Source organism: Aspergillus lucknowensis (assembly GCF_044049455.1).
Source record: "Aspergillus lucknowensis strain CBS 449.75 chromosome Unknown BJX67scaffold_3, whole genome shotgun sequence".
Lineage (NCBI taxonomy): Eukaryota > Fungi > Ascomycota > Eurotiomycetes > Eurotiales > Aspergillaceae > Aspergillus > Aspergillus lucknowensis.
In genome coordinates, this window is record NW_027263547.1 from 540,925 (window position 1) to 566,298 (window position 25,374).

The window sequence follows — 25,374 nt, forward strand, 5'->3', positions numbered from 1 at the left end:
ATCGGACGCACGGAAAGGACTTCCGTCCTGCGAACATGTTCTCACATTGAATCGTTTACCCACAAAAAACAAATACCAGAGCGGAGCCGCCCCTTATCCCATCCATGGTTCTATTCAAGGCTCTGACCCAACACCCAAACACTTGATGTCATAACAGTTCCGACCAAGGCCCGGCGATCGCGATAATCTCGTTTCTTTCCTTGGAAAAGATTAAGCGGCGCCCTTCGCCCGCTGCCCGGTCTGGAGTTCCAATACACTCGTCAGCAACGCCCGCTCAAAGCCGAGGCTTCCCAGTCGAATCTGCACAGGAATCTTCTTGTCCAGAGGGCAAGTCTTGAAGCACTCACGTAAAATGCCAACCCATACGATGGCGTCGTAAAGGTGATTTTCGCACCCTTGGGGAAGTGGAACACATCACCTGGCACCGCGGTTACCTTCTGGCCAGTCTCGTCTGAGATTTCGAATTCGCCCTCGACGATAATCTTCATCTCGTCGTAGGTATACTCGTAAACAAGGGGTGTACCCTTCTCCAGACGATAGAAGCCGGCTGAGATGGGCTTTTCGGGGTTGTATGAGTCGCTTTTACAACGTTAGTCTCGCGCACCTAAACGTGAAGTACCCCCAGAAAGAAGAATATTGTAGGTTGATACCTCGAGTCGACATCCCCCAGAAAAGCATTCTCATTCGCAATGAGAGGAGGCTTAAAGGTAGATTGAGCTTTGGCATGGTACACCATAGCAGTCGGCATTTTGCTGACGTTCGCGACTGTCGAGGACCTTGCAAAGGTTCTTCGGTCGAAGTAGCAGGGCAATAGAGATATCAGGGGACCGAGAGAGAGAAGGACACTAGCTGGACTGAACGTACCAGTGGACGGGTCAACGAACTGGATTTATACCTCACGTCCTCCTCCCTTCTCTCATCCAACCCAAATCTCGGGATCAAGCAACCTAGATACGGTATTGGAAACACCCATCATTGAATCTCGGATTCACCTTCTGGAGTAGGATACCCTGACAGCGTATTCTCCCAGAGACGGCTCGTCCACCACTTATTGGAAGCGATCCATCCCCAACCGAGTGAGGAGACACTCAACCCGGTGAGGGGGAGTCTGGGTAACTGCAGGTGGCAGAAGAGAAATGCCTGCTTGGGTTAATTAGACCATCAATCCCACGAGCACCAGCCTACCTGATCCACAGCAGAATCAAGAAGGACCGTGAACGCAGCAGCTAAGTTACGAGCTTCTCCTCGCTAGCTGATCAGCCTCGGGATGTGAGTTCGATATGTGGTGAGGGGTCGTCCAGCGATATCGATATGGAGATAAGAAGCGGCCTCTTTGCCCTCGCCCTGCCGCTGGATCTTTTTACCCATCTGGGCTAGCATTTCCCTTCTCCCCCTCACTCCCATCCCACTTCAATCTCGTCGCTTGGGCGGGGTGCTGCTCTGTCTTTTCCCTTAAGATCATTATGATCATATGGTCCCATTATTATCGTCCTGCTGATCCACAGAAACTACTACTGAGGGTCGCAAATCATATCACTCAACAGGCCCTCGCATCATATAGATTCACCCATTATAGAAGCATATTCCAGCAACCTTGAAACATCACCAAGCCATACTTCCCCACCCTCTGGAATAGGTACCCAGGCAACGGACGTGGGGAAGACGCAGGAGGTTGAGTGATCCCTGTACCCCACTCAACATTCCACTATTGTGCTCCATTCAGATTCTTGCATTGAGGACTTGAGATGTACTTAAATACAAGGTACTTCCCCCTCTTCTGCACTCACTACGACTGCTTTGCAAACCCTTTAACCAGACCACTCAGACCAGCTCAATCACTTGCAAACAGCCGTCGACACAAAAATCATACCACTGTTACCCAATGCCGAGCTCCATATCGATTGTCCCTACTCAGCGACCTCTCAACTTCCAAGGCGGGACTGACCATTCTTCCTGACGCCTACACCCTGCGCGAATCCGTCTACGGAACATAGCCGTCCCAGTTGAACCAGCTCTCCATAGTAGTTCCCCTGTGGCCCTGAACTTGTCCGAGAACCAGCGACAGCGGTCCGACCAATTGTCCCATGCACCAGTAAAGCCGGAGAGCCGCGGGAACGCCCCTCGTGGATCGAAGAGCGACACAACCCTGACGGTATAACCGCATTGTGGTCCTGCCAGCCTGCGAGGTAGCCCGAAGAGCAAGTGATAACAGTGAAGGCTGGCCGGAAACAATTTGCTAATTTATTGTAGATTAAACCGTAGAACAGCTTTTGAGGCTCAGGAACCGCTATTGAACCCACCAAACCCACCATCAACTCCATAAACTCCAAAGCGCTTTCGGTTGCAGTAAATCTCAGGCAATATATTTCGACCAAACACAATGTCAACGGTGTCGATCACACGCGATCTAGAGCCATACCTGGCTTCCCTCCGATCATACTTAGTGGAGGACAACGCAGCTACAGCCCGGTCCGAAACGGGAACGGAAAGCCACCCAGCGAGGGAAGCCCAGCAGCCTGCGACCCCCTACCGTCAAAACAAGAGGACACACCCCCGCAGCGAGCTTAATAGTGGCGCCGGCATCGACTCCGGTAGCAGAGAGGACCATTCACCGAGCACCCGATAAAGAGCTCGCTTCAATTTTCAACCAAGGAATACTGTAAGAATCAGTTAGTCGTTATATGCTCAACAATCTGATATCGAATAAATGGTCTCACCTTCCCAGCCCCATTCTTGCATCACATGCACCCAGTGCGACCTCCCTCGAACTGTCCTGTCAAACTCAATGTTCTCCAATACAGAGTCTCGCCGTGAGGAAAGTATAGGGCCACGACCCGCGTAGAATACCCTATCGTTCCCAGAAGCCTGTACTATAGCGTTGCGAGAATGGCGGATGTGCCGAAGCTGCTCCTGTTGCTTCTTGGCCTCACTTGCGTCTCGCCGAGTCCAAACCTCGCGAACTACTTCAATGCACCGGTCAATCGATCCTAGCATTAGTCTACACTGTATCGCACTCCATCGGCTGAGCACCCAGTTCCGGTCCTCTTCCAGTTCTGCCTCACAACCAGCGACCAAAAGCGGAAACATCTGAACGATGGTAGTGCGAGAACTGGGCGGGACTGTAGCCAGAAGGATCAAAACCCTTTTGGCCAGTTCCGATGTGGGTTCCGACGGCATCTCAGGAACGGCCTGGTGGAGATACAAAATGGTGGCCCAGCGGTAAGCATTGGCCGTCTGAATGCTATGCTGAACCTCCGAAGTGGGATCTTCGGGAGGCTCAAACCAATCCGGTGGTTGCCATTGCTCAACTGACTGTTTCAGCTCAATAGCCTGGGAGATAAGTGATATGGAATTCGACTGCGTTCTGCGGACTCGTTGAATCAGGCGAGCCACTTTATTGATAAGTGGGAAGAGGGTGGCAGCGCATCCCATCAAAGGATCAATTTCATGCACTGCACTTTCGGGAAGCTGGAATGCAGGAACATCGTTCTCTTGATCACCGTGCTCCTCACGGGATGTTAAACGCGCAATAACGTCCATGTATAGCCACGTGTTATACAGGAACCGTATTCTGTTTAGCTGAGCTCCGTAGAACCCGCCCTGCAATCCTGACGCTATAACTTGCGGCACTAACGCCTTCGCTCCCCGGAGGTGTTGTACACAAGAGCGAGTGTGTTGGTCCCAAGTATCGGCAAATGCAAGCGCCAGACTCGTAGCTAAAGCAGCATCGGGCCTCATACTCTGAATATCCTCAACCATGCATGTAATGCTCTGACGCATATGATCCACTCCGTGAACTCGCAACGAAGGGCTATCTTTGCTTGCATGAAAGGCAGCTAGTGCGAAGACCGCATGATACAAGGCAGGAGTGCTTTTAGCCAACGGCCACACCAAAGTCCGCCAGGGATTCTCGTGAATCCCGTCCTTCACGGATAAAATTCCACAGGTCGACCTGTCAAAATGCATGACAAGCATTTCCGGATCCGCCAAGCTAAAAGCTGGCTCAACAAGCATGCTTGGGGCCATGATATCCGGCTCAGCGGAGTGGGACGCATACTGCCTTGGGAAGATAAGGCTTGGGTTAGTCGTACCTCGACCGGATGGCCGTATAACTTCCTCAATATCGTTGTCATCCGCTTCGAGCAGGGCTTCGAAGCTGAACTCTTCGTCTCTCTGATAGCCTCGCAACAATCCGTCGTTGAAATCATGCTCCTGTTCACCATCTGGGGATAGCAACATATGCGATAGCCAGGACGACTGCTCCGGTGGCGTGGTCTCTGCTATCGGAGATACAAAGATGTCGTCATTGAAGCTATCAGAGCCTGAGTAGTTGAAGATCTGGTCGAATGAGAGCGCGAGACCTTTCTTCCCAGTCGATTGGCTTGATGGTCTTGAGGAACTACTTTGGGGTGAGCTTTGCTGAGAATGAAGCGGGTGAGTTGCCTCTATCCTCCGAGTTTGGGTGCCACTTGGCGCCGAGCTGGGCAAGGATTTCCCTTTGGGAGGCGACGAACTCCCTATATCAGAATATAGCTGTCAGTCCGTAGTAAAATTGGCCTTACCAGGGTTTATATTAACCTTTCTTTGCTCTCGGGCCGGCGCTCCGTCCAGGGACATTGCTTTCTCCAAATGAACGCCACTTGAAGTCTTTCTTGTAACCCCCACACTCTACACTTCGTTTTTTGCATTGAAGGCACGTTGGTTTTGATTCGTCGCACTTCAATCGTTTTGCCTTGCAGGTGATGCAACCTGGATAACCGCAAATGGGATAAGGTTAGCGCACTGCGCACTCATGGGTTTATCATGCCTTCCTGTTCCTTCTCTTTCGGCATTTTTACTTTTGTTTTCGGACATCTGGAAAAAAAATTGGCAATACTGTACCATTACGGCTCTTCGACTGCTTCGGTTTGTTAGTAGTCACAGTTGTAGCGGTCTGCGCTGGTGCTGTATTCTGGGTGGAGACGGGACACCCAGCAGACGAACAGCCAGGGAGAGGGTCTAGAATGGCAGAAGGTGATGGAATCCTAATCTTTTCCATGCCAATAACAGAGCATACGAGTCCGGTAACGAGAAGGGGTTAAAGAGAAGGAAGAGCGGGAGAGGAGAAACAGACGAAGCAAGTGAGGAAGTGAGAGAGTGACGTTTGTGGAGGCGTTGATTCGTATAGTATGCTAGAAATGGAACAGAAACAATGATCTGCGAGGCTTTTGGAGAGGGGATGGGTTCAATCCGCGACGTAGGAGTCCATAGATAAGGTGGTTGCTTAGGAGGACCGAACTGAGGACGACGAAGAGCAGATAGGAATATTATTGGGAATTGAAGGAAAGATAAAGACAGTCGTGCTCCAAATCACCCCGGCGCGTGAGGAGAAACCGACATCACCATGATAAGAGGCAGCGCTAGAGCAGCAACGTGCGGAGACTTTGGAGCGAGTTGCGAATCGCGGATGTGCCGATCCAACTCCCAAAGCCGGTGGTGTAGCTTGGACATTCGCTTGGATCTAATTGGAGCACAAGCATGAAAACTCGATGAGATAGGATTCCATCACATCTTTCATGCAGGGTTTAGTCACTGAAATGGATGGTGGAGGGGGGAGCCAATGGTTCCGAAATGTTTGACGCCTGCCACCGGAGAAGGGCCTTTCCAAAGGGCAGCATGATGAGGAATAAGAAAAAAGCCAAAATACGGAACACGTCGAGGGCCAATGCGACGAAAGATGGAAACGCATTGAAGCTGATAGGATGGAAAACGCCACATGGACGGGGAAGGGGGTGAAGCCTGAAGATGACGAGAAAATGGCGGAGACAGGAGCTTCGAACCTGGAACTGAGGTTCCCGTGACGGCGTCCCAATTCGGCGTTTCCCAAAGACAACCTTCCTCCCCTAGGTGGAACTTTTGGAAGCCAGAATGGATTCTCGAACTCAATTCAATTTCAGATTTCTCTGGGAATCAGCAGCTCGGATCAGTCAGAATTCAATGGCCATGTTTTGAGAATGTCCTCGAGGACCACAGTTCGTTCAAAATTCCTCCGCGCTGTTGGGACTTCAGGAAGCAGAGGCGAAACAACGCCATGATTTGTGTTGGAACGCTCTTCTATGTCTACCAATCATGAGGCCTCTTGTGTTCCATCCTCCGACCCTCGACGAGCCTCGAAGCTGTGGCGTTGTCTAGACTCCTCTTTGTCGTTTTCTGCAGTAATTGGATCAGGCTGCGGGCTGGTGATGTGGAAATGCTCAGCGATGCCGGAGGCAATCAGCATGAGCCAACCAAGAGAGGGGGGGAGGCAACCAATGGGCATGCTCTTCAGAGAAGAGCCAGGTACAAGTCACGAATTCAGCACCAGCTAAGCTCTAAATCTTCCCCTCGCGCCAACTCGCAACCGAAAGCACGAGGCACTAAGGGAGGAGTCGCCCGGAACTTTATTCTTGTCTGCCAACTTTCCTCCAATAGCCAAGTCTGAATAGTTATACTTCGCTGATCTGTCCCCGGCCATTTCCTTCGCGAAACGCGGATAGTGAATCTCCCTCCACGCTATTCAGCACTCGGTATCGAGTGAACAGTTCTCTACCAGACTTCATGTCGGTGGCGCATATGTCTCGCTGTACCGCTCTGCACCTGAAGCTTGACAACGCCATAATATTCGTCGTGCGGCTGTCCGCAAGGTAATGCAATGGTTCAGTTCTTGTTACGTCACGCTTTCAAGAACACAGACACGCCATTCTGCTCTTCCCGCCAGTGAGGCTCACAATCGTGTGATCGTACGGCTCTGTCTGCAGGCCAAGGGACACAGACTCAGACGATGTCCCATGACATGCCGAATTCTGGATTCCAGGTCATTCGTCGGCTGCCCTGGCTGGGATTCGTCGAAGACGAGCTGGTGGAGTTCAGGCTGTTACAGGTGACATGTGGTCTGAGTGACGGCCGCATCCCCAGTATGCAGACTAATTTCCGGCTTCTCGCTCCCCTTGGAATCTGTCGCCGTTTTGACCCCGAACCTTTGGGACAAGACAACGAGTTGAGCGACGAATAGTGAGCTTCGGAAGCATCTTTGATCACCGTCGCGGAAGCCTTTCACCAGGTTGTCTTGGAGTTGACTCCAATCCACGAATCCTAGCCTCTTGACGTTGTCTTCCGTAAGTAACTTCTTCACAACCTTGTATAGAGCTCCATCCTCTCTGTAGAGCGACGGCCCCAGGTATGCTCGCTTTGTGCGGTTCATTATTTCATCGGTGACAAAGGGCCTCATCGCCTCGCGGAGGATGTATTTCTCACGTAGAACTTTGTTGACGGGATCATATCGGATCTTGAGGCTGGGAGGTATTTGATTCGCAAATTCAGTGACGTGATGATCCAAGAAGGGAGGCCTCGTTTCGATTTGGTGGACCATGTCAGCGCCGTCTCCAATGTATCGCAGAATGTAGTTCACGAGGATTGACTTGGTCCATTGATAGCTTGCCGAATGCAGAGGGTGCCATTTGTCCGTGATCTTGGAGATAATTTCGGCGCCAAAATTCTCTGCGAATATTGTTTCAAGATCATTTGTTGCATACTTCTCCGTCCACGAGGCGAAGGGGAGGTTATAAAATGAATTGATTCGAGCGAAAACAGACGAATTGTTTAGCATTCGTTTCGTCGAAGCAGGGGAGTCAATTGGAGGGGGTATCGCTTCCCTTCCTGCTTCGAAGGGCTTGGAATCCGCAGGCATTTCGAATGGGGGTGGTGGCCATGAGAGGTCGGGTTCGACAAAGATTTTGGAAAGCATATCCGGGTAGCCTCCAAAATGCTCATCGGATCCCTCGCCTGTTTTAGTTACCACAATATTCGGAGAATATAAAGTTGAAATGTTACTTGCCCGTAAGAATAACCTTCTTCCCATGGGAATGGGCTAGCTCACCCACTGCGATTCGGCCCATCCCATTAACATCAGGAATGGGTGTCTCAGTATACCAAACGGTATCCTCAAATCTCGCAGCAATCTCGTCTTCTTTCATCGTCACCGGATGCAAATTTACCCCAATCCAGTCCGCCGTCCGTTTCGCGATATCTAGATTAAGTAAGAGCCTGTGGTCAAAGGGACAAGGACGCAGCCCATACCTGACTCGTCCACTCCAGTATCTTTTCCAAAACGGATAGTATAACAACTCATTTTGGATATATCTCCACTTGCATCGTTTCCCAAGAGTTCTCCCTGCTTGATCAGGTGTGCAGCCATTCCTGCAATGGCGGAGGAATCCAGTCCGCCACTGAGATAGATGCCCACTTCCACGTCAGCGCGGAGCCGTAGTCTCACCGACTCGAGTAGAAGCTCTCTGAGCTTTAGTATTATTTCTTCTTCACTTAATGGGAACGGAATTTTCTGTCTCCGCGTCAGCTACTGCGGACGGCGTCGTCGCGTCCATGTTACTCACTTTATCAGGGTATTCCAGATTCCAGTAAGTTTTCACTTCTGGAGGCTTGAAGTCCAGACTGATTAGATATTGGCCTGGGTCGAGCTACATAATAATAGGTTAGAAGGAGACAGACAGAAAAGCCATCCTGAATCGCTGTCAGACTTACTCGATGCACTTTTTTGAAGTACATACGGTCATTCCACAACCAACCCTTTTCCAGAAGATTTTTAAGAGACCATTCTGGCTGCCAGCCAAATGGCAAGAACGACTTCATCTCAGTCGCCACAAGAAGTTTGTTGTTGACAACCGTGTAATAAAGAGATTTTATACCATACCGATCACGAACAGCGAAGAAGAGCTTCCGCTTTGCATCCCAAAGCACGAGGGCGAATTCACCTCTTAATTTGGAAACAAAATGGATGCCGTAGTGACGATATAGAGCAATTACAATCTCACAGTCGCTGTTGCTTTTGAACCTGTATTCGTGACCAAGCTCCGCTCGATATTTCTCGTAGTCATATAGTTCCCCGTTGACGACTGCGTGGATCGAGTCCTCACTGTCGTGGAACGGCTGATTACCAGCGGGACTCAGATCGATGATAGAGAAACGGGCGTGCCCCAGACCTAGGTAACCACAATACAATCAGACATGATCACAATATAAGGTCCGTCCCGCGGAGGTTGCTGACCCACGCGGTAATCAGGGCTGAACCATTGGCCTCTTGCATCGGGACCACGGTGTTTAACGAGATCAAGACTCTCCTCCATTTGGCGGTTCAAAGCCTGTGGATCAACAATCTTGTCACATTGAGGGCAATTGGAGCCCCCGTTGAGACTGAGGACCGCCGTAAGGCCGCACATGGTGGCTTCTCGGATAAGAAGTACAAGATTCTAAGGGCTTCTATGGCGCAAACAGTCCTTCGATCTGACCGAAGTGACAGTCTGGAAATTCGAGAAGACGGGCCTTGCCTCGATTAATAATTAGTCCTGGCCCAAGGTAAAGGGCGGGTATATCGACGGGCCACGATGCTTGCCCCATCTCGCATTGGCAATGACGATCCACCACTTTCTTCGAATATCGGTCCAGAAAGGGTTTGAAATGCGTGCCGCAAAGGTACTAACGCAGAAAAGAAAGTCCCACGAGGGCCGTTGAGCCGGGCCAGGGTGGAATCAATTGGATGATTGGAGGTCAGAACGTTTCCGAGCTCCTCATTTCCACCAGCCGAAGTTCCGGTCTGGCCTTTCCTGATCTCTGCCCCTCACTTCCGAGGAGCTCTCATTCCCGCCCACAAATCTGTCTGAGAGCTTCTTGACAGCAATAATTTATGAGCGCCGAACCCGGAGGACTCTCTCGGTGCAGACGGCGGCTCACTTGTCCAGATAAACGGCCTTTCTGCGGGCAAAGGGAGAGTGGTGCGCTAACGAGAGATGCATTGCATACGAGATTCTCTCAGTGCTGCCGCCGCTGAACCTAATGCATCTCAGACCATTCGTCGACAGGGATTGCGGGCCTTCTGGGACCGTAATCAGCGGAGAGGATGAGTGGTGTGGGGTTCACTTCTGAGATTGCTGACGTGGTGTGAGAGTTTGCGCGACTGGAAGCGAGGGGTTGTGAAATCAGGTTTTTCTGGAATTGCCCTCCTTTCGGTCGTGGACGCAGCGAAGTCATAAACGCGGCCACAAGACATGCTTGAGCAAATTCCAGCATCCAGTTGGGCGATATGGTGCAAGCTGAGGCCATAAATTGTCAGGGATAGTGCCTTTCCAGAACGGCCCTTTCGCGAGCTTCTTTCACAAATTCGAGGGCTTATTGCCTTTCTTCAGCAGCTCTCCGAATTCCTGGCTCCCGATTCTCGACGTCAGCCCCGCATCGAGGTCCCAAATACAAGGCCCAGGGTCACCAAGGACCAAAAAGAGAAACACCAACAAACCTTCGCCAAAAAGAATAAACACTCGATGACGAACGAACCCACGTTCATAGTTGAGCAGTCAACTAATTCTGGTTTGTTCCCTTCAGGGATACATACGTAAGTCTTTGGGATTTAGCAACCCAGTCCAGCCTCAGGTCGAATCGTCTGGTTCAGTGCAGCCACGGACCACACTGAGTCTCTTTCGCATTCAACGACAGTTGCCCGAGGCTCCTCTGAGCAGCATCGAATCTGAAATAAATGTCGATCTCTGCTTCTCGAGTCAGCTCTCGCGCCTGCTAAAGTACGTACTGGTATCTTGGTTTGAGGCCTGACTCAAGTGCTGATACCCGCTCGTGAGGCTTTTTTCGGGACTCTCCCTTCCTTCCACCCGGCACCCCGTCTGAAGAATGGGCATGATCGCCCAAGTGTGTTTTCCTAAAATAGCGAATGTAATTATGTTCGGCTCGCTCAAACTTCCCCCGTGAAGGGAGAGATCAGTGCAGTAAGGGGTCTAGCCCCAGGTTGAGATAACTTATATGTATTCCGGCGTCGGCAATGCCTAACACACAGCCCTACCAATCCAGGTAGAGCACCGCAGATAGCTACGCGACTATGGCGCATGGGGAGGTTGTATGGATAGAATTCAGCTTTGTCGTATTCCGCATGAGCCTATCATAACCTTTGCAAGACGGAGGATTTGGAATAACAAACCCATGGAGCGGATCGACCGAAGTCGCCTGTCGTCATAAGAGAGTTCAATGATGGATGTTAACCCGAAGTGGCTGTGAAGAACATCTTGGAATACAATATATACTGTATTAGAGCGATTAAATTAGATATATTAAACATTATCAAATTCTTAGTGCTCTGTACTGCTATTGATCGGAAAGCTGGTGCAATTCCTTCTTCAGTGTATCAATCATAGCTTGCATCAGTTGATCATCCACGACGTTGGTCTGCCAGGAAATCCCCAACGCCAAACTTCCATCTGCGCCAGTAATCACAGAGACTTCAATAGCACTGCCAGTGACACCCGCACTCTGAGAGAAGATAACCCGGCCTATCTGCGGAATCGACGGATCTTCAGACTTCTCTGTTTTCAGGACACCAAGATTCGACACTTCATATGCCGTCTTCCTCGGCTTGCCAATCTTCGATTCCAAAAGGTCTCTGCGGTAATTTTTCACGAACTTCAGAAGACCTACGGAGGTATTCTTTCCCTTAAGCTTCAGTTCCTTCAGGATTGTCTGTCGAGATCGCTTTGCCTCGTCCCACGGGAAGGACTCCTGAGTTACGGCCTTTCGCGTGTAGTGTTCGAAGAACTCTTGTACCCAAACGCCCATTGACAAATCCGTGATGTTTTCGGGAAGCCAGGGGCGGGAAGAGATAGCTCCAGAGCATATGACGCGCACATATCTCTCAGGTAAGTGGGGGAAGAGCGAGCGTGCGATGGCGGTCTGAAGTGCACAGGTGACCGTTGTTTTGTGTTCGCGACAGACTTTAACGATGGCCGAAGTCTGAGTCGGGCCGAGGACAACGATGCGCAACTGCGTTTTTAGAGGGAGCTGGAATGCACCACCTGCCCACAGTTTGGGATCCTCCTTGGAAAATACAAATTCCTTGAAAAGCATTTTGAGAAGGTAAGGAACAGAGACTGGAAGCCCTAGAGGATGGGCGATTTCCAGATTGGGTAAAAGGGTTGTCTTCGGCGAAGGAATAACTTGTCTGGCTTCCCCGGGTTGCAATGATGCAGTGCAGCGTAGGGCATGCAGGAAAGTTTGATGGAATGCCTTGCCGGAGGTACCGTCACCTAAAGCATGGTGGTAAACAAAAATGGCAGTGAAATGTCTGACATTTGTATTATTGGTGAAAATGATCAACCTCCAGTAGGGCGATGGTGGGGAGAAGCCGGCGTCGTGCTGCGTTTGTAGGAACGCTTCCAGTTCGCTGTCGGAAATACCCGTGGCACGACGCTGGAAGGAAACCTGCTCGGCAAGATCGATCTCTGGAAGGCGAACAAAGTACGGTGCTTCGGATTCCTCATCCTGGGGGATTGCGGAGAGGCTCGGATGTTGTTGAATCAGGATATCAATGGCTTTGTAGACGTAGTCCTTCAATGGGAGAGTGAATGCCTCCGGAATTGTGTAATTGGTCGTAAAAGCAACATTGTAATAGTATCCCAGAGGGTGGCGCGCGGTGGAGTACTTTTCAAGATGACCTAGAGAATTTCAAGTTGATCAGAAAAGAGATTTGGTGTATTGGGTCAATCGCTCACATACCCACAGGGCGCAACTTCTCAAACTTGTCCATGGCTAGTGTCATTCGTCCCCTGAGCTCATGAAGAATGATTAGGCAGACATCTTGCTGTTTGCCATCCCTCTCTGTCTGGCGTCGGAACAATACGATGGACAGAGCCATTGTGGATATAGAATGCACGTGACTTACTCCATTTTACCGAAATAGGACTAGTGTAGAGTTTGAGAGAGGTGTGGAGAAGCGGTGAGAATCAGGAACCTCGGTCTCGGTGGCAGAATCGAGGGGTTTCGGTCGACTTTGACTACTTCAACAATCCATTTGCGAGCCGCTTCCACCATCAATCGTCCCATTGGTTCTCTGATATCCTCTAAGTCCAATCGTCAATATGCCTCGCGGACCTTTTGTTGTTCCTGCGCTGAAGAAGCATACCGCCACCGTGATCATGGCCCACGGACTGGGTGATAGGTTTGTTTGGCCTTTGGGAATAACCGGAGCGGTTGGCTGATCATTCGGTTTCCGGATAGTGGTGCAGGGTGGTACGTTATTGGGCTTCCCGGATGAGAAATGATGGGTTGGATAATAGATCGGCTAATACGATGGGCGGAATAGGGTCTCTTTGGCGCACAATTGGCGCCGCCGGGGCCTGTTTGAAGAAGTGACCTTCATATTTCCAAATGCTCCTATGATTCCAATTACAGTGGTACGTCTTCCACAACTGGAATCTATAAGCAACGGGAGAATTGGTGATTGCTCATGGGGGTGCGATGATATTTTAGAACATGGGGATGTCCATGCCTGGATGGTACGATATCACCAAGCTCGGTCGTGATGTGAGTATTATCCTTTGCAATGTCCTCAAACCCAGCAATAACTAATACACTATGGACTTGTTAGCTAGATTTCCAAGAAGCCGTCAAGAACCAGGACGAACCTGGCATTCTCAAGTCCCGCGATTACTTCAACACCCTAATTAGAGAGCAAATAGACCAGGGGATCAAACCCTCGCGGATTGTTCTTGGTGGTTTTTCACAAGGGGGAGCAATTTCCTTATTCTCAGGGATTACGAATCAAGAACGGCTGGGTGGCATATTCGGTCTCTCGTGCTACATGCTCCTCAGCGACCGCATCAAGAACTTTATTCCCGATAACTGGCCGAACAAAAAGACGCCTTTCTTTATAGCGCATGGTACAGAGGATGACGTTGTACCGCATGAATTTGGCAAGCGCTCGGCTGAGTTCGCCAAGGAACTTGGTTTGGAGGACGTCACGTTCAAGTCTTACCCGTACGGCTTCCTTTCTGGCTCCCCATTTTGCCGGTTACTTACAATCATCCAGGTATCTCGAACACTCCGCAGACCCAACAGAGATCGAAGACCTGGAGCACTTCCTTCACAAGACGGTACCACCAGAGAATGATGGCCACTTATGACTTGACGGCGGCTACATACAGTGGAGCCCCCTCTCGTACGGCATGGTTCTTGGAGCAGCGCTGCTATTGCTAGCGATTCTGATACGCAGGGGAGACAGTAGAGATTTGGTCGATCATGAGCATAGCTAGATGAATAAACTGCGCAACCCAACACCTGCGGCTCAACCTACTCAATCCTCCTTCAACGCCCGCGCAATCACCCTTTCAATCACTCCCAGCATAGCATCATTATTCTTCGCGTCAAATGGGATCATATGTTTCGAACCATGATCGTAAAGCTCCGCCTTGGATGGCTCGCAAAGGCCATATAGCTTCAATCCCTGTGCATACAACGGATCCTCTTTTCCCACGATATGTGCCGTCGGAATCTTAACAGGATAATCATCACCCTCGGGAATACTAAACGAGGACTTTCCGGTTAATTCGTACGGTTCCCCAGCACAGATGAACACGGCTGCTCTGAAGAGGGGCGGCGCAGAGGCACCGTTTTTCTCTAGATGGTGGAGAAGAAGTGAGTAGGCAAGGGCAGCACCCTGCGAAAAGCCCATTACGGCGTCGAAAGGCCCCTCGCGTTGGATTGTGCGGAGGGTGTATTCGATTGCCTTGAGGAGGTCTTCGCCCGGTGCCACGTCGCGAGGATAGTGGTTGTAGAAAGGGGGTGGGACTATGCCCCGTAGTTCTGCGATGGTTAGTATTACTTCGCTCAATGTCATCTGGACGTGTATTGCCAGACTACAGTACCAGGTTCGCAATCTGAGTTGAGTCGGCCATTGATGAATTTGAATTTGTGGCCTTTGGCTTCGAGCGGTTGGACGAGACCGCCTAATCGTCGAGCTCCGTTAGCGAAGCTTTGTAGTGGTAATTGGTTTTCCCATACCGGATTGGATCTCAAAGATCTGTAATATTGGTCAATATATTATCTCGATAATTTGGATCTGGAGGAAAGGTGGATGGACGTACTTCCCCGCTCGTGCTCCCGCCGTGTAAACACAGGAACCGCATGCTGTTGGGACGCTGAGGATAGTATCGCAGTTGCTGCGCTCTGTGCTGAAAATTCAAGAGGTAGCTTGAAGATCGTGAGCTTGTCTTTCTGCACTGGGGAATGTCGGTCGGATGATGACATACTCACAGTAGATCGATATCGAGTGGGGTTTGTTCGCTTGACGAGTGAGCACGGGATCTCCACGATTTACGAACACCCACGTCCCTGGTGGAAAGTTCGGGTCGTGGTTATTTCGGGGAGGCACCTAATGTGACAACACAAGGCTTATATGTTTCTACGTTATGGCCTCCATGATGACTTGGCCGCGTTATTCAACGCCCCTCTCCATCGACCGGAGTGCGAGAAACGTCCGATCCAGCCGAAATGGACCTTTGATAAAGATATCACCTCAGCTCACCGAGATATGCCGTCCATTGTCTTGAAATTTTTCTAAGCACGGGTCATTGGATGATTATAACTGAGGCTTCCTTCTCATGACATCAGCAACCTTGGAACCAGTTCTTGATGCCTTGAATTCGTTAGGGTTTAGCCGAAAAGCCTCCATTCGGGACTTGAACCACAGCCCACAATCAACGCCGACGCGATCGGATAGCCAGCTCAGCAGTCGAGAAGATCGTGAAGGATGCTATAGAAGTTCAATCTAGTCGGTAATTGTAGGAGCGATCCAGTAAACTCATGCTTTTGGAGATTGAGTTAGCGAGCAGCGCGGCCCGCTTTCGCCATTCTTCCTTGTGCTTCTCCCCACAAACCCGGCTTGCCTGAACTTCACCTTTGCGCATCATCCACCGTCACCACTCACCATCATTCCCTCCACCGTTCAGGTAATTGCAGGCCATCCCTTTTACTCGCCTCGTCGACTCCCTCCATTCCCTTACATCTCCGACAATAAGCCCCGTTCGCCGAGGCTGGACCTTCGTCTGGCGTCGTGAGAAATCCGAGTCTTGGCACCTTCCTTTCCCACAGCACACAACCTTCCCGACACCCTTGACAGTCTCCTCGAAATTGGCACAGATTGTTGACGCTTCGCTTTTCTATTTCGCAGGTTCTACGAATATACAACCGTCAAAATGGATCAGGCAAAGCTGGCTAGGATGCAAGCGAGCGTGCGGATTGGTATGTAAAATTTTCTCTTTCCCATTCGTTTTCGGTGCAATTGTGTGGTGCGTTCTGTCCTGCGGGGAATCACGAAATTATGATATGGGCGACGGAATGGGGGAATTTTTGGTTTCGGGGTCCTTTCTGAAGACTTTGCGATCTTCCGGCGTCGAAATGCACTGAAGTTTGGTCTCATTTACCTGGAGAATCCGCTGACATCCGTTATAGGGTACGTACCTCCGATTTTACTCCTCCCTTACCTACCCGAAACATCCGCGGAATAGTTACAATCGAACGGGCAAGAGAATGAGAGGAAGGAATTTACTGATATCTGATCGAATAGAGGAAAGGGTACTCCCCGCCGCAAGGTCAAGAAGGTCCACAAGACCTCCGGCGCCGACGACAAGAAGCTCCAGGCCACCCTAAAGAAGATGAACGTCCAGCCGATCCAAGCCATTGAGGAAGTCAACATGTTCAAGGAGGACGGAAACGTCATCCACTTCGCTGCTCCGAAGGGTATACCCCTCCCTCTTCCCCCCACAAATCCACAAATCCAGCCATTGACAGGGAAATCATATAGTCCACGCCTCCGTCCCCTCCAACACCTTCGCGCTCTACGGAAACGGCGAGGAAAAAGAACTCACCGAGCTCGTCCCCGGTATCCTGAACCAGCTTGGCCCCGACAGCCTCGCCTCCCTCCGCAAGCTCGCCGAGAGCTATCAGAACATGCAGAAGAACCAGGCCGGCGGTGAGAAGAAGGACGACGACGAGGACGATATCCCCGACCTGGTGGAGGGGGAGAACTTCGAGAGCAACGTTGAATAAATTAACCGAATATCTCTGCGCGAATGGCGTCAATGATGATATTTCTTATTTCTTTTGCAATGCAATGAGGTAATGTAATACCTAGCTGGCTGGCGACGATCTGGCGATGCAAAGAATAAAAATTTCAATGAAAGAATGACTTGAATCAAACTAAAAAGGGGGCGTTGGTTCCTGGTAGCTGCTCTACCTCTGATACCCTTCCTGGTTGGTTTGACAGAGTAGGTATGACAAATGAGGTCACGATAACGAGAGTTTCGGTGTATTAGGAGGGATAATAAGATTGATACAGTGGTGAGATATATTGCAACTTCGACTCAATCGGATAACTGCAATTAATCCCTGCTCCCATGATGCTGTACTGCAAACGCCCTCATGAAATGCTATCAAACACGAGGCATCAGAATTAAATAACATGGATCAGCAAGGTCAACACCTTCCGTAAATAGTATCTATCATACAAGCATCAGGGTGTAAAATCCAGTAGGAGCGGCCTAGTATACAAACCAAGGAGAAGACGGGAATCACGATTCCTCTCTCAAACCGCAAATGTCGGTCCCCAAAATCATGTCAACCATGTACCAGAATCGCCAGTATACGTTTGATTTCTCATAGTCGAAGGTCCCGTCTTCCCGTAATTGTGGTCCATCGCCCACAATGTCACCGGTGAACCAACTGAGGATTGGAATTGACCGTAGGAAACGCTCTGTAACTGTGGGTTGCGGGGGAAGCGCTTCAGATATCGGTCGTAGTTTCGTGCGCCGCACAGTCGGTACGTGGGTCATGAACTCGGATGTAGTATTAGGCTCCTTCGCAATATGCCGCTGCTGAATGGTGGATTGCTCGATACCGGTGGCGGTTGCCGAGCTGACTGTGCTAGTTGACTCTTGAGAGAAGGCATCATCGGCATCGGCAATGCTAGCGAGATTATTCATACCAAAGGAACGAGGCAGCGTTGAGCGTTCTCTGTTTGTATTTTGTAAGAATGCGCTTGAATGGGACGTGCTGAGTGCGCGCTTGTTTTGCGAGAGGACTCGATTGGCCTCTGTCGAGCCCTTGGGTATTGGGACGTCCTCCGCCGGCCCTTGCCCATGATATAGCTCACAGAAGACAAGATGCCCATCTATTTCCAGGGGAGAGTAAAAGCAAGCGCGATCCGCGGCCGTCGTGGAGTCGAACGTGACCTTAATCCAATGGAAACCACCTGCATATCGTTTCGACTTGCGATTTGCGTCCGCGGACAAGTTCGCGCGGATCACCACATCACCACCGCTGAGAAGCTGAGCATAGCCATTTCCGAATTTTGGATCGTTCCGCGGATAGTCCTCACAGATCATGCCTCGGGAAGTCCTCTCATACTTGTCGATCACCTTCCACTCGGAATCTTTACTCTTGTATCCGTAGAGCATGCATTCCGTCGCAGTCTTTTCAGTCTGTTTCCTTGCATTTTCGAGGTTCGACGATGATGACGATTTAGGTAGGGTATTCCGTGATTTATCCTCCTCTTGTTGTTGAGCGAACAGTCGACTAAACTCTGCTACATTTGCGTTTTCCTTCTTGGCCGGGGTGCCTGTTCGGGTACGCGATCTGGAATGCTCGAAACGCGCATTTCTTCGCTTTCCAAAGGGTCCAGTTTCTTCCGGTGGCCGTCGTGGATTGCGAGATTCGCTATCGTTGTCGGAGTCCATGTCAGCAGATGTTCAAAGCTTGAACTGGTACCTTATCCACAGACAAGCTGCATGGGCAATAAACATTGAATGACTCACTCTTTGTAAACATAACCCCAGGGTAAAATATTCCCTTTGTCGTCCTTCGCGCGCTCCTCCAGAGGGACGGAATGGTACTCCATTCTGGGCGGTGGTCACCCTTCTCGAAACGCTTTAGAGATGATATATTAAGAATCCAAATGGTATATAAAGACCGTTTAGAAAACTCGAAGTCTCCCCGTGAAAGACCTGAAAGTTCGCGTCGAGCTGGGCTTTGATGCAGCCAGAAGTGAAGGGAACAAGCTCCCAAACTTTTTGCCTTGATAAACACACCAAGGCGGGAGATCATCACGTGATCATTGTTGGCATGCATCTTCACCTCAAGCTCACATTCCCTTGAAAGATCATTTTTGCAGCTTGCTTATAATCAACTCTGAGATTCCGTATGCAAATCCTACTGATGTAAAAATGTTATCTGCCCAACATCCCCGTCTAGACCACAAACTTCTCCAAAATCTCCCACCTCTATCTTCCTCCTTCCGACATGCAGGGTAAAGTCTTCCAAGGAACAAGATGATCCTGGTCCAGAATCGCAGTACGGCAGAGGTACAATCTTATCGTTTATATTGACCCGAAGGAATACTTTCTCCCCGTTTCCCGAGCCATCGCCTTCCGACGGGCAAACCATACGCTCAAGAATAACGCGACCACCCATTGGCATTGCCGATGAGGTGCGCCAGACGCGATCCGTCGCCCTGTGTGTGGTAGGAAGATGAGGATCATATTTCGGATCCTTCATTATATCCAACGCCGCCAGGAAAGGAGCAATATCTCCATCATGGACACTGCCCAGGAGACAGGGATGAGTCAAGTTCTGCCTAGATGTGAAGGGATAGATAATGAACTCACAAACTGAAAAACAAGGAGCCGGCTTCGGGCCCTGTTTCCAGAAGATTAGCAGTGGCATTCAGCCAAAGCCAACCCATGGCACCGGCGTAAGGGTTTCCCGGCCCTGCCCTATAATAGTGCACCAAATCGCGGGCATATTCAAAGTTTTCCCAGTCCTCGCGTGTGAACACATTACACCAAGGACTTGATCCGCGGACAAGAGTTTCAAAGCCGCACATTTCTTGCATGCTGAAGATTTCTCCGTTCGTGAGTGTCCCAAGGGCAGAGTTTCCCTGGTCGAATATCAACCGCTCCGCTATGCCCGGAGCATAAGCCTGCTGAAACTGCGCTAGCATATTCATGCCCTTGTCGTGCCCATCCTCGGTGTCCTCGATGTATCTCAGACAGGTATCTCCCGGCGTAAGCGTATCCGCGCGTCGTCCCAACGTTTCGGGAATGATCTCTAGCACAGCCTTTCCACTGCTTTCCCAGTCCAATCCAAGCAACCCATACGCAAAGTACATCGCCGTTTCAATCACGCGTTGGCAGTCGCTGGCCCAGAACCGGATTTTGGAACCTTGAGGCAGGAGATGTTGATACCGAGTCAAGAGCCGAACTCCAGTTGCAAAAGCCCCGATAGTACCTGAGTACGGACCAGTCCTTGTCAATTGGTCAAAGTCTTCCTCTGGGGCGCTAGTAAAGTATTCCCAGTCGTTGAGAAAGGACAATGAGCCATTGAGGACCACATTGGCTTCATTGATCCGGTCAAGAAAGGCGAGATGGCCTTGTGCCAAATGATTAGCCAAGTAGGTTAGCTATATTAATGTCGGTATTTACCCACGATTTCCTGCCGATTGCGTCGGATATCTTTCTCCGTGACGTGCCATCTAGTCCGTCGTTAGAGCGCGCGATATAGAATAGAAAGTGTAAAACCCCAAGGGCCACATCAAACCCTTGAAAAAATTGTGTACTTTACCATATGCACCTGATCTATACGGCATCCAGCTGGAGCTTCAATGCCCCTGACAGGGCCGTCAAGCTTCTCAATCCAAGGGCCGTATCCACCCAGACTGTAGTGAAGGTTCCAGCCATCACTTTGTAATGGAGACGAATCTTCATCAAGGGTATCTCGAGATGGATGAATCCAGGAGTTCCAGCTCCCATAATAGGGCGATATCCAGGTATTATGGGTCATGCATCTTGCGGTGAAGTATTGGCAAATGTTGAGGAGGGCATCATCATGAGAAAAACTCAAAACGCCCGCAATCGCAGCTAATAAGGAAAAAAATAGCGTCCCAAAAGAGAAAAGACTGTACATTTTCCGCCAGTTCAGGATTCTTCCATTGCGCGTCGGGGAGAAGAGAAGGACACAAAGCAGGGATCCGCAAAGAGGAAAATCAACGGCTCGTTCTCAGCCGCCAAGACAAACCGAGAATATGGCCATCCGGAGTATACTCACCAAGGTTGTGCAACCGTCATAATATTATCATGGTATAAATGCGTATTTCAAGAAATCCTAAATTGTAGAGCCTCGCCCTCGACCGGTCGCGAGATCATAATCCTATCATGCTGCATAGCGGAACCGGGGACTCATGTCGCCCATTTCTTCAATCTCCTCGTCGGTCTTGCCCACAAGTTTGTCATCTTCAAGACCCTGGTCCCTGCGTTGGTTCTTCCAATAATAGTAAACCCACATAAGACCGTAGACGATGCCTGCGAAGCCAACCAACGCCAGGGTTGCAGCGTTACCTCGTACGTAGCGAGGTCCTTCCTCGGTCTTATAGAGGAAAGGAGACATGACACCGCTGACGTTTCCAAATGTCAATTGGAGACCAGTAGCAAATGTACGTTTCGCATAGCGCGGGAGAGTAGTCGGCAACCAGGCCAGAGGTAAGCCAACGGCCACGTACAGCCCCATAGCAACAAGCAGTGCGCCAAAGTAGTGAACCCCAGAGGAAGAGTTGGATAAAAGAATTCCGTACCCTACAACCGAAACTGCCGCAAAAACGCAGGTAAACACTGCACGGCGCTGGGTGCGGTCACTAATCCAGGCGACAATCAAGTATGTTATTGCGCCAAGCGCGTAGCAAGGGATAGTGAGGGCTTGAACTTCCGGCACAGACCAGTCTCCTAGTCCTTTAATAATCGTGGGCAGGAAGGTACTATACCCGTACAGCATGGTATCGACACCAAACTGGCCGACGCAAAAAGCGTAGATTCTCCAATCCAAGGCGCCCTCTTTGACGTCCGCCCAATGGAATTTTTGGGCGGAGGCTGTGTGTCCAAAGTGACGACTGCGGCACTTGACGACGAGAATCCTTTCTTCTTCGTTGAGGTAATAGGCAGACTCAGGGGAGTCCGCGAGGAAGAACCAAGTAGCAACTCCGAGAAGAACAGTGGGGATGCCTTCGATTATCATAATCCATCGCCAGCCTTTTAACCCAGCGACACCATCCATAAAGCCAATGCCGTATGCGAGGAGGCCTCCACAGGCACCCGCCAGAGCCGCACTACTGAATAGATACCCGGTCCGTAGAGCAAGTTCGTGCTTGCCGTAGAAGAGGGTCAAATAGGTCATCAAACCGGGGAAGAGTCCAGCTTCGACGACGCCTAGAAACGTAAGAAAAAGCCAGACCTTGGCTATTTGCAAGTTCACTGACCAAGGAGAACACGGCAAGCGATGAGGCCACCGTAATTCTGGGTGATACCGGTGAGGGTAGCTATGACTCCCCAGATAACCGCTATCGACGCAATATAACGGGATGGGGTAAGCTTTTTAATGACTAAATTCGAAGGAACCTCGAATAGCTGAAAGGGGCGGTTAGACGCTCTGCAAAAGGTAAAGGTGCCAGGGTAGAAGCATACACAGTAAGTCACAAATAAGATGGACACCGCAACCTGATATTGATCATCAACCAAGCCCAGATCCTCCTCCAGGCCATAAAGTCGCGCGTTACCGATGTTCACTGCAGTTTCGCCAGTTAGCCATAGGGACATTTTTAGGTGGATAAAGCATACCTCTGTCTAGGAAACTGAAGAGATATAAAAGGACGACAAAAGGCAAAATGTACATATCTATTTTCTTGATGAGTCTTCTTTCTGCGACCTCGTCAACGGCTAGATTATCAGAGCTCAGGTCCATCTCCGACACGGCTTCCTTATTCCCCCGTAATTGTTGCTCGGTATCCATCATGAAGTTCCCAATGTCGCTGACACGAAAAAGTTGTGTGTAGTTGCTCTTTCGTTCCGCTGTACGTAGTGGGCACTTGACGGCCGGTCTCGGAGGAGGTGGAGGCTATCGGACAGAATTTCAGCCGCGAAAGATGTCCATAGTGGTTTTGCTTCTTTTCACTAGTAAATGCAGTGCAACACCCAGGATCATGTCAGGTGCTTCTTTCAGAAAGGCAATCAGGTACCATAACCATTCAATATGCTAAAGGCATTGGATGAAATGGCCAGGCAAGAAGGGACAAAAGTGGGCGGAAAATGTTGAGCCAAGAATTCGGGCTCGGTGCTTCTCAACTCCTGACGAAGAGTGGGAAAGTCGGGAGCCATCAAATTCTCTCGACTCGGAGAGTATTCTAGCCCTTGCCAGCCGGTTTTCAATCTTCATCTTGCTGGGGAAATTTCTTCTTTCATCAGCCCCCACCCTACATTCATTGCTCCAGCTTCAGCAAGGGCTCTCTGTGTTGGCCCCTGCCGGGCCAGGTCGTTACCTTTTTTGGACGTCAGATTCTTACCCGTGGACCAAAACCTGAGGTACCTACTACCAAGGTATCTGAATCTACATCCCTAATCCAGTAAAGTCCCAGCCCTTCCAACGAAGAATTGATGTGCATCTCATTGCATATTTGACCAGGTTTTTGTTATAATAATGAAGATGTTTGGAACCACATGAGTCAGGAGTTTGGTATTTTGCAGTGGCTACCCTACGCCCCTGTTGAAAATCCCAGTGATCAGTTGGTTAACAGGCACGTGTCTCATGTGTTGCGGGAGCTATCATTGAATCGGTCGTACTTTGGTGTACAGGGGTCCGGAGGTGGCAGGCGTGGGAGCGCTCTTGGGGATTGGATTTGCCGCAGACAAGAAGCATCCGCAATTATTAGCCATTTCAAAATTTCAAGCGTGGCATCCAACACACTACCTGACCCTTAAAGAACTCACCCCACAGCTCAATAATATTAATGAAGATGGCTCGCTCGGTGTCTCTCATCAAGTTGGGGTACCTAGGGGTCGCTCTCACGTGTCCCCAGAACGCGGAGACAAGCCTCGGAATCACCACTGGCAGTTTCAAATCGTCCAAGTATCTGTCAGTTATCATTGCTTTTTACCATAAGCAATAGTTTTTACCTTTATTATTGTACAAATCTCTTTTACAATGCCAGAAAACTACGGAGAGTATCAAACTGAGATCTATGGCCAAGGCGCCTTGTTAGGCCTGAAGCCGAATGTCACTACGGACCCGCGTCTACTTGAGGAGCAGGCGCGAAAGACACTCAGCAGTCGCTCTTACAATTACGTCGCCGGGGGGGCTGGGGAGAAAGCTACTATGGATAGCAATCGTTTGGCGTTTCGCCAATGGAAGCTGTAAGATTGCGCCTTTGGCTTTGTTTACTCGTACAGATGATTGACGGGATGGTCCGTCTGCAGAATTCCCAAGATGCTGAGGAAGGTCAGTTCCCTGCTTATTATCTTCTTGGTGAGGGGTGCTTAGCCAGATTTCCCGCTACAGATGGATAATCAGGACCTTTCTGTGAACATCTTCGGACAGAAGTATCCAACCCCTCTTGTCATGGCGCCAGTAGGTGTGCAGTCTCTATTCCATGAGGACAGGGAAACAGGCCTCGCAGAAGTGTGCACAGAGGTTGGGGTACCGTACACTCTTAGTACCGCAAGTACAAGCTCTATCGAGGACGTAGCGAATGCAAGCGGAGAAGGGAGAAGATGGTTTCAACTTTACTGGCCCGGCGATGATGAGATTACTCTTTCTTTACTGAAGCGCGCCAAAGACGGCGGGTTCTCCGTCCTCGTGGTGACATTGGATACCTGGTCTCTGGCCTGGAGACCTGCGGACTTGGACAATGCTTATATCCCATTCATCCGCGGAGTTGGTAATCAAGTTGGGTTCTCAGACCCAGTATTTCGCAAGAAATTCGAGACAGAAACTGGTTCAAGAGTTGAAGAGGACATTGTCGGTGCATCTAGAGCGTGGATTGCAAACGTCCTGTCCACTGCACATCATACCTGGGATCAGATCTCCTTCCTGCGGAAGAACTGGGACGGTCCCCTTGTCCTGAAAGGCATCCAGCATGTCGATGATGCGAGGCTTGCGGTGGAAGCTGGCTGCGACGGTATCGTTGTTTCTAATCACGGGGGTATGGCTCAGCTCTTCCCTGCTCCCTTTTACCCGCTGTTTCCCTCCTATATTGACAAGATACAGGTCGTCAGCTTGATGGAGCTGTTGGGTCACTGGAGGTTCTCCCTGAGATAGTTGATGCAGTCGGCGATAAACTGACTGTGTTATTCGACTCCGGTATTCGGACAGGCTCCGACATTATCAAGGCTCTATGTCTGGGAGCCAAAGCAGTTCTAGTCGGTAGGCCAGTGATCTACGGGCTTTCTATCGATGGGAAGAATGGAGCAAAGTCCGTTCTTAGAAGTCTCCAAGCCGACCTCTGGCAGAGTATGTCATTAGCAGGGATATGCACCGTGGCAGAATGTACTCGAGACAAGATTAGAAAGGTACAATATCCTGGTGACGCGAAGGCCATGCTGTGAGACCTGTATCATGGCGGAGAGTTGGATTGCTGCCCCAGTGAACTCATCTCATGTGCCTATGTTTGGAGTGCCGAACCCTCCCGAAGATTTCGGAACC

General features: G+C 50.2%; 9 protein-coding genes across 9 annotated transcripts; 3 read left to right on the plus strand and 6 right to left on the minus strand.

The window, feature by feature from the left end:
- Nucleotides 1-210: 210 nt before the first annotated feature.
- On the minus strand, nucleotides 211-748 carry BJX67DRAFT_377257 (cupin domain-containing protein; the record flags this gene model as incomplete). Its single annotated transcript, XM_071032060.1, has 3 exons — nucleotides 211-240; nucleotides 348-579; nucleotides 651-748. 3 exons carry the CDS (start codon nucleotides 746-748, stop codon nucleotides 211-213), a joined length of 360 nt encoding a protein of 119 aa, XP_070890470.1.
- A 1,755-nt stretch (nucleotides 749-2,503) lies between these two features.
- Nucleotides 2,504-5,038, minus strand: BJX67DRAFT_389085 (Zn(II)2Cys6 transcription factor; the record flags this gene model as incomplete). The annotated part of the gene is made up of 3 exons (XM_071034452.1): nucleotides 2,504-4,517; nucleotides 4,579-4,749; nucleotides 4,888-5,038. 3 exons carry the CDS (start codon nucleotides 5,036-5,038, stop codon nucleotides 2,686-2,688), a joined length of 2,154 nt encoding a protein of 717 aa, XP_070890471.1. The 3' UTR covers nucleotides 2,504-2,685.
- Nucleotides 5,039-6,564: 1,526 nt separating this feature from the next.
- On the minus strand, nucleotides 6,565-9,251 carry BJX67DRAFT_369666 (asparagine synthetase B family protein; the record flags this gene model as incomplete). Its single annotated transcript, XM_071030794.1, has 7 exons — nucleotides 6,565-6,651; nucleotides 6,989-7,800; nucleotides 7,853-8,044; nucleotides 8,095-8,356; nucleotides 8,409-8,492; nucleotides 8,557-9,014; nucleotides 9,080-9,251. The coding sequence occupies 7 exons, from the start codon at nucleotides 9,249-9,251 to the stop codon at nucleotides 6,565-6,567; spliced, it is 2,067 nt and encodes a 688-aa protein (XP_070890472.1).
- Nucleotides 9,252-11,157: 1,906 nt separating this feature from the next.
- On the minus strand, nucleotides 11,158-12,801 carry BJX67DRAFT_342395 (uncharacterized protein). The gene is made up of 2 exons (XM_071028024.1): nucleotides 12,580-12,801; nucleotides 11,158-12,518 (listed from the first exon to the last, which is right to left on the minus strand). Exons 1-2 carry the CDS (start codon nucleotides 12,716-12,718, stop codon nucleotides 11,176-11,178), a joined length of 1,482 nt encoding a protein of 493 aa, XP_070890473.1. The 5' UTR covers nucleotides 12,719-12,801; the 3' UTR covers nucleotides 11,158-11,175.
- A 15-nt stretch (nucleotides 12,802-12,816) lies between these two features.
- BJX67DRAFT_162807 (palmitoyl-(protein) hydrolase) lies at nucleotides 12,817-14,070 on the plus strand. The gene is made up of 6 exons (XM_071024970.1): nucleotides 12,817-13,021; nucleotides 13,081-13,092; nucleotides 13,166-13,256; nucleotides 13,333-13,386; nucleotides 13,451-13,839; nucleotides 13,892-14,070. Exons 1-6 carry the CDS (start codon nucleotides 12,942-12,944, stop codon nucleotides 13,983-13,985), a joined length of 720 nt encoding a protein of 239 aa, XP_070890474.1. The 5' UTR covers nucleotides 12,817-12,941; the 3' UTR covers nucleotides 13,986-14,070.
- BJX67DRAFT_162818 (serine hydrolase FSH) lies at nucleotides 14,064-15,121 on the minus strand. The gene is made up of 4 exons (XM_071024971.1): nucleotides 14,946-15,121; nucleotides 14,863-14,881; nucleotides 14,727-14,807; nucleotides 14,064-14,664 (listed from the first exon to the last, which is right to left on the minus strand). Exons 1-4 carry the CDS (start codon nucleotides 14,985-14,987, stop codon nucleotides 14,156-14,158), a joined length of 651 nt encoding a protein of 216 aa, XP_070890475.1. The 5' UTR covers nucleotides 14,988-15,121; the 3' UTR covers nucleotides 14,064-14,155.
- A 934-nt stretch (nucleotides 15,122-16,055) lies between these two features.
- Nucleotides 16,056-16,908, plus strand: BJX67DRAFT_377263 (nascent polypeptide-associated complex subunit family protein; the record flags this gene model as incomplete). Its single annotated transcript, XM_071032061.1, has 3 exons — nucleotides 16,056-16,105; nucleotides 16,427-16,599; nucleotides 16,664-16,908. The coding sequence occupies 3 exons, from the start codon at nucleotides 16,056-16,058 to the stop codon at nucleotides 16,906-16,908; spliced, it is 468 nt and encodes a 155-aa protein (XP_070890476.1).
- Nucleotides 16,909-17,429: 521 nt separating this feature from the next.
- On the minus strand, nucleotides 17,430-22,689 carry BJX67DRAFT_369669 (histidine phosphatase superfamily; the record flags this gene model as incomplete). Its single annotated transcript, XM_071030795.1, has 9 exons — nucleotides 17,430-18,573; nucleotides 18,683-18,755; nucleotides 19,110-19,456; nucleotides 19,521-20,283; nucleotides 20,341-20,386; nucleotides 20,476-20,656; nucleotides 21,083-22,134; nucleotides 22,299-22,465; nucleotides 22,518-22,689. 9 exons carry the CDS (start codon nucleotides 22,687-22,689, stop codon nucleotides 17,430-17,432), a joined length of 3,945 nt encoding a protein of 1,314 aa, XP_070890477.1.
- A 1,119-nt stretch (nucleotides 22,690-23,808) lies between these two features.
- BJX67DRAFT_163000 (lactate 2-monooxygenase) lies at nucleotides 23,809-25,348 on the plus strand. Its single transcript, XM_071024972.1, has 4 exons — nucleotides 23,809-24,086; nucleotides 24,150-24,171; nucleotides 24,232-24,874; nucleotides 24,940-25,348. The coding sequence occupies exons 1-4, from the start codon at nucleotides 23,878-23,880 to the stop codon at nucleotides 25,275-25,277; spliced, it is 1,212 nt and encodes a 403-aa protein (XP_070890478.1). The 5' UTR covers nucleotides 23,809-23,877; the 3' UTR covers nucleotides 25,278-25,348.
- Nucleotides 25,349-25,374: the final 26 nt, after the last annotated feature.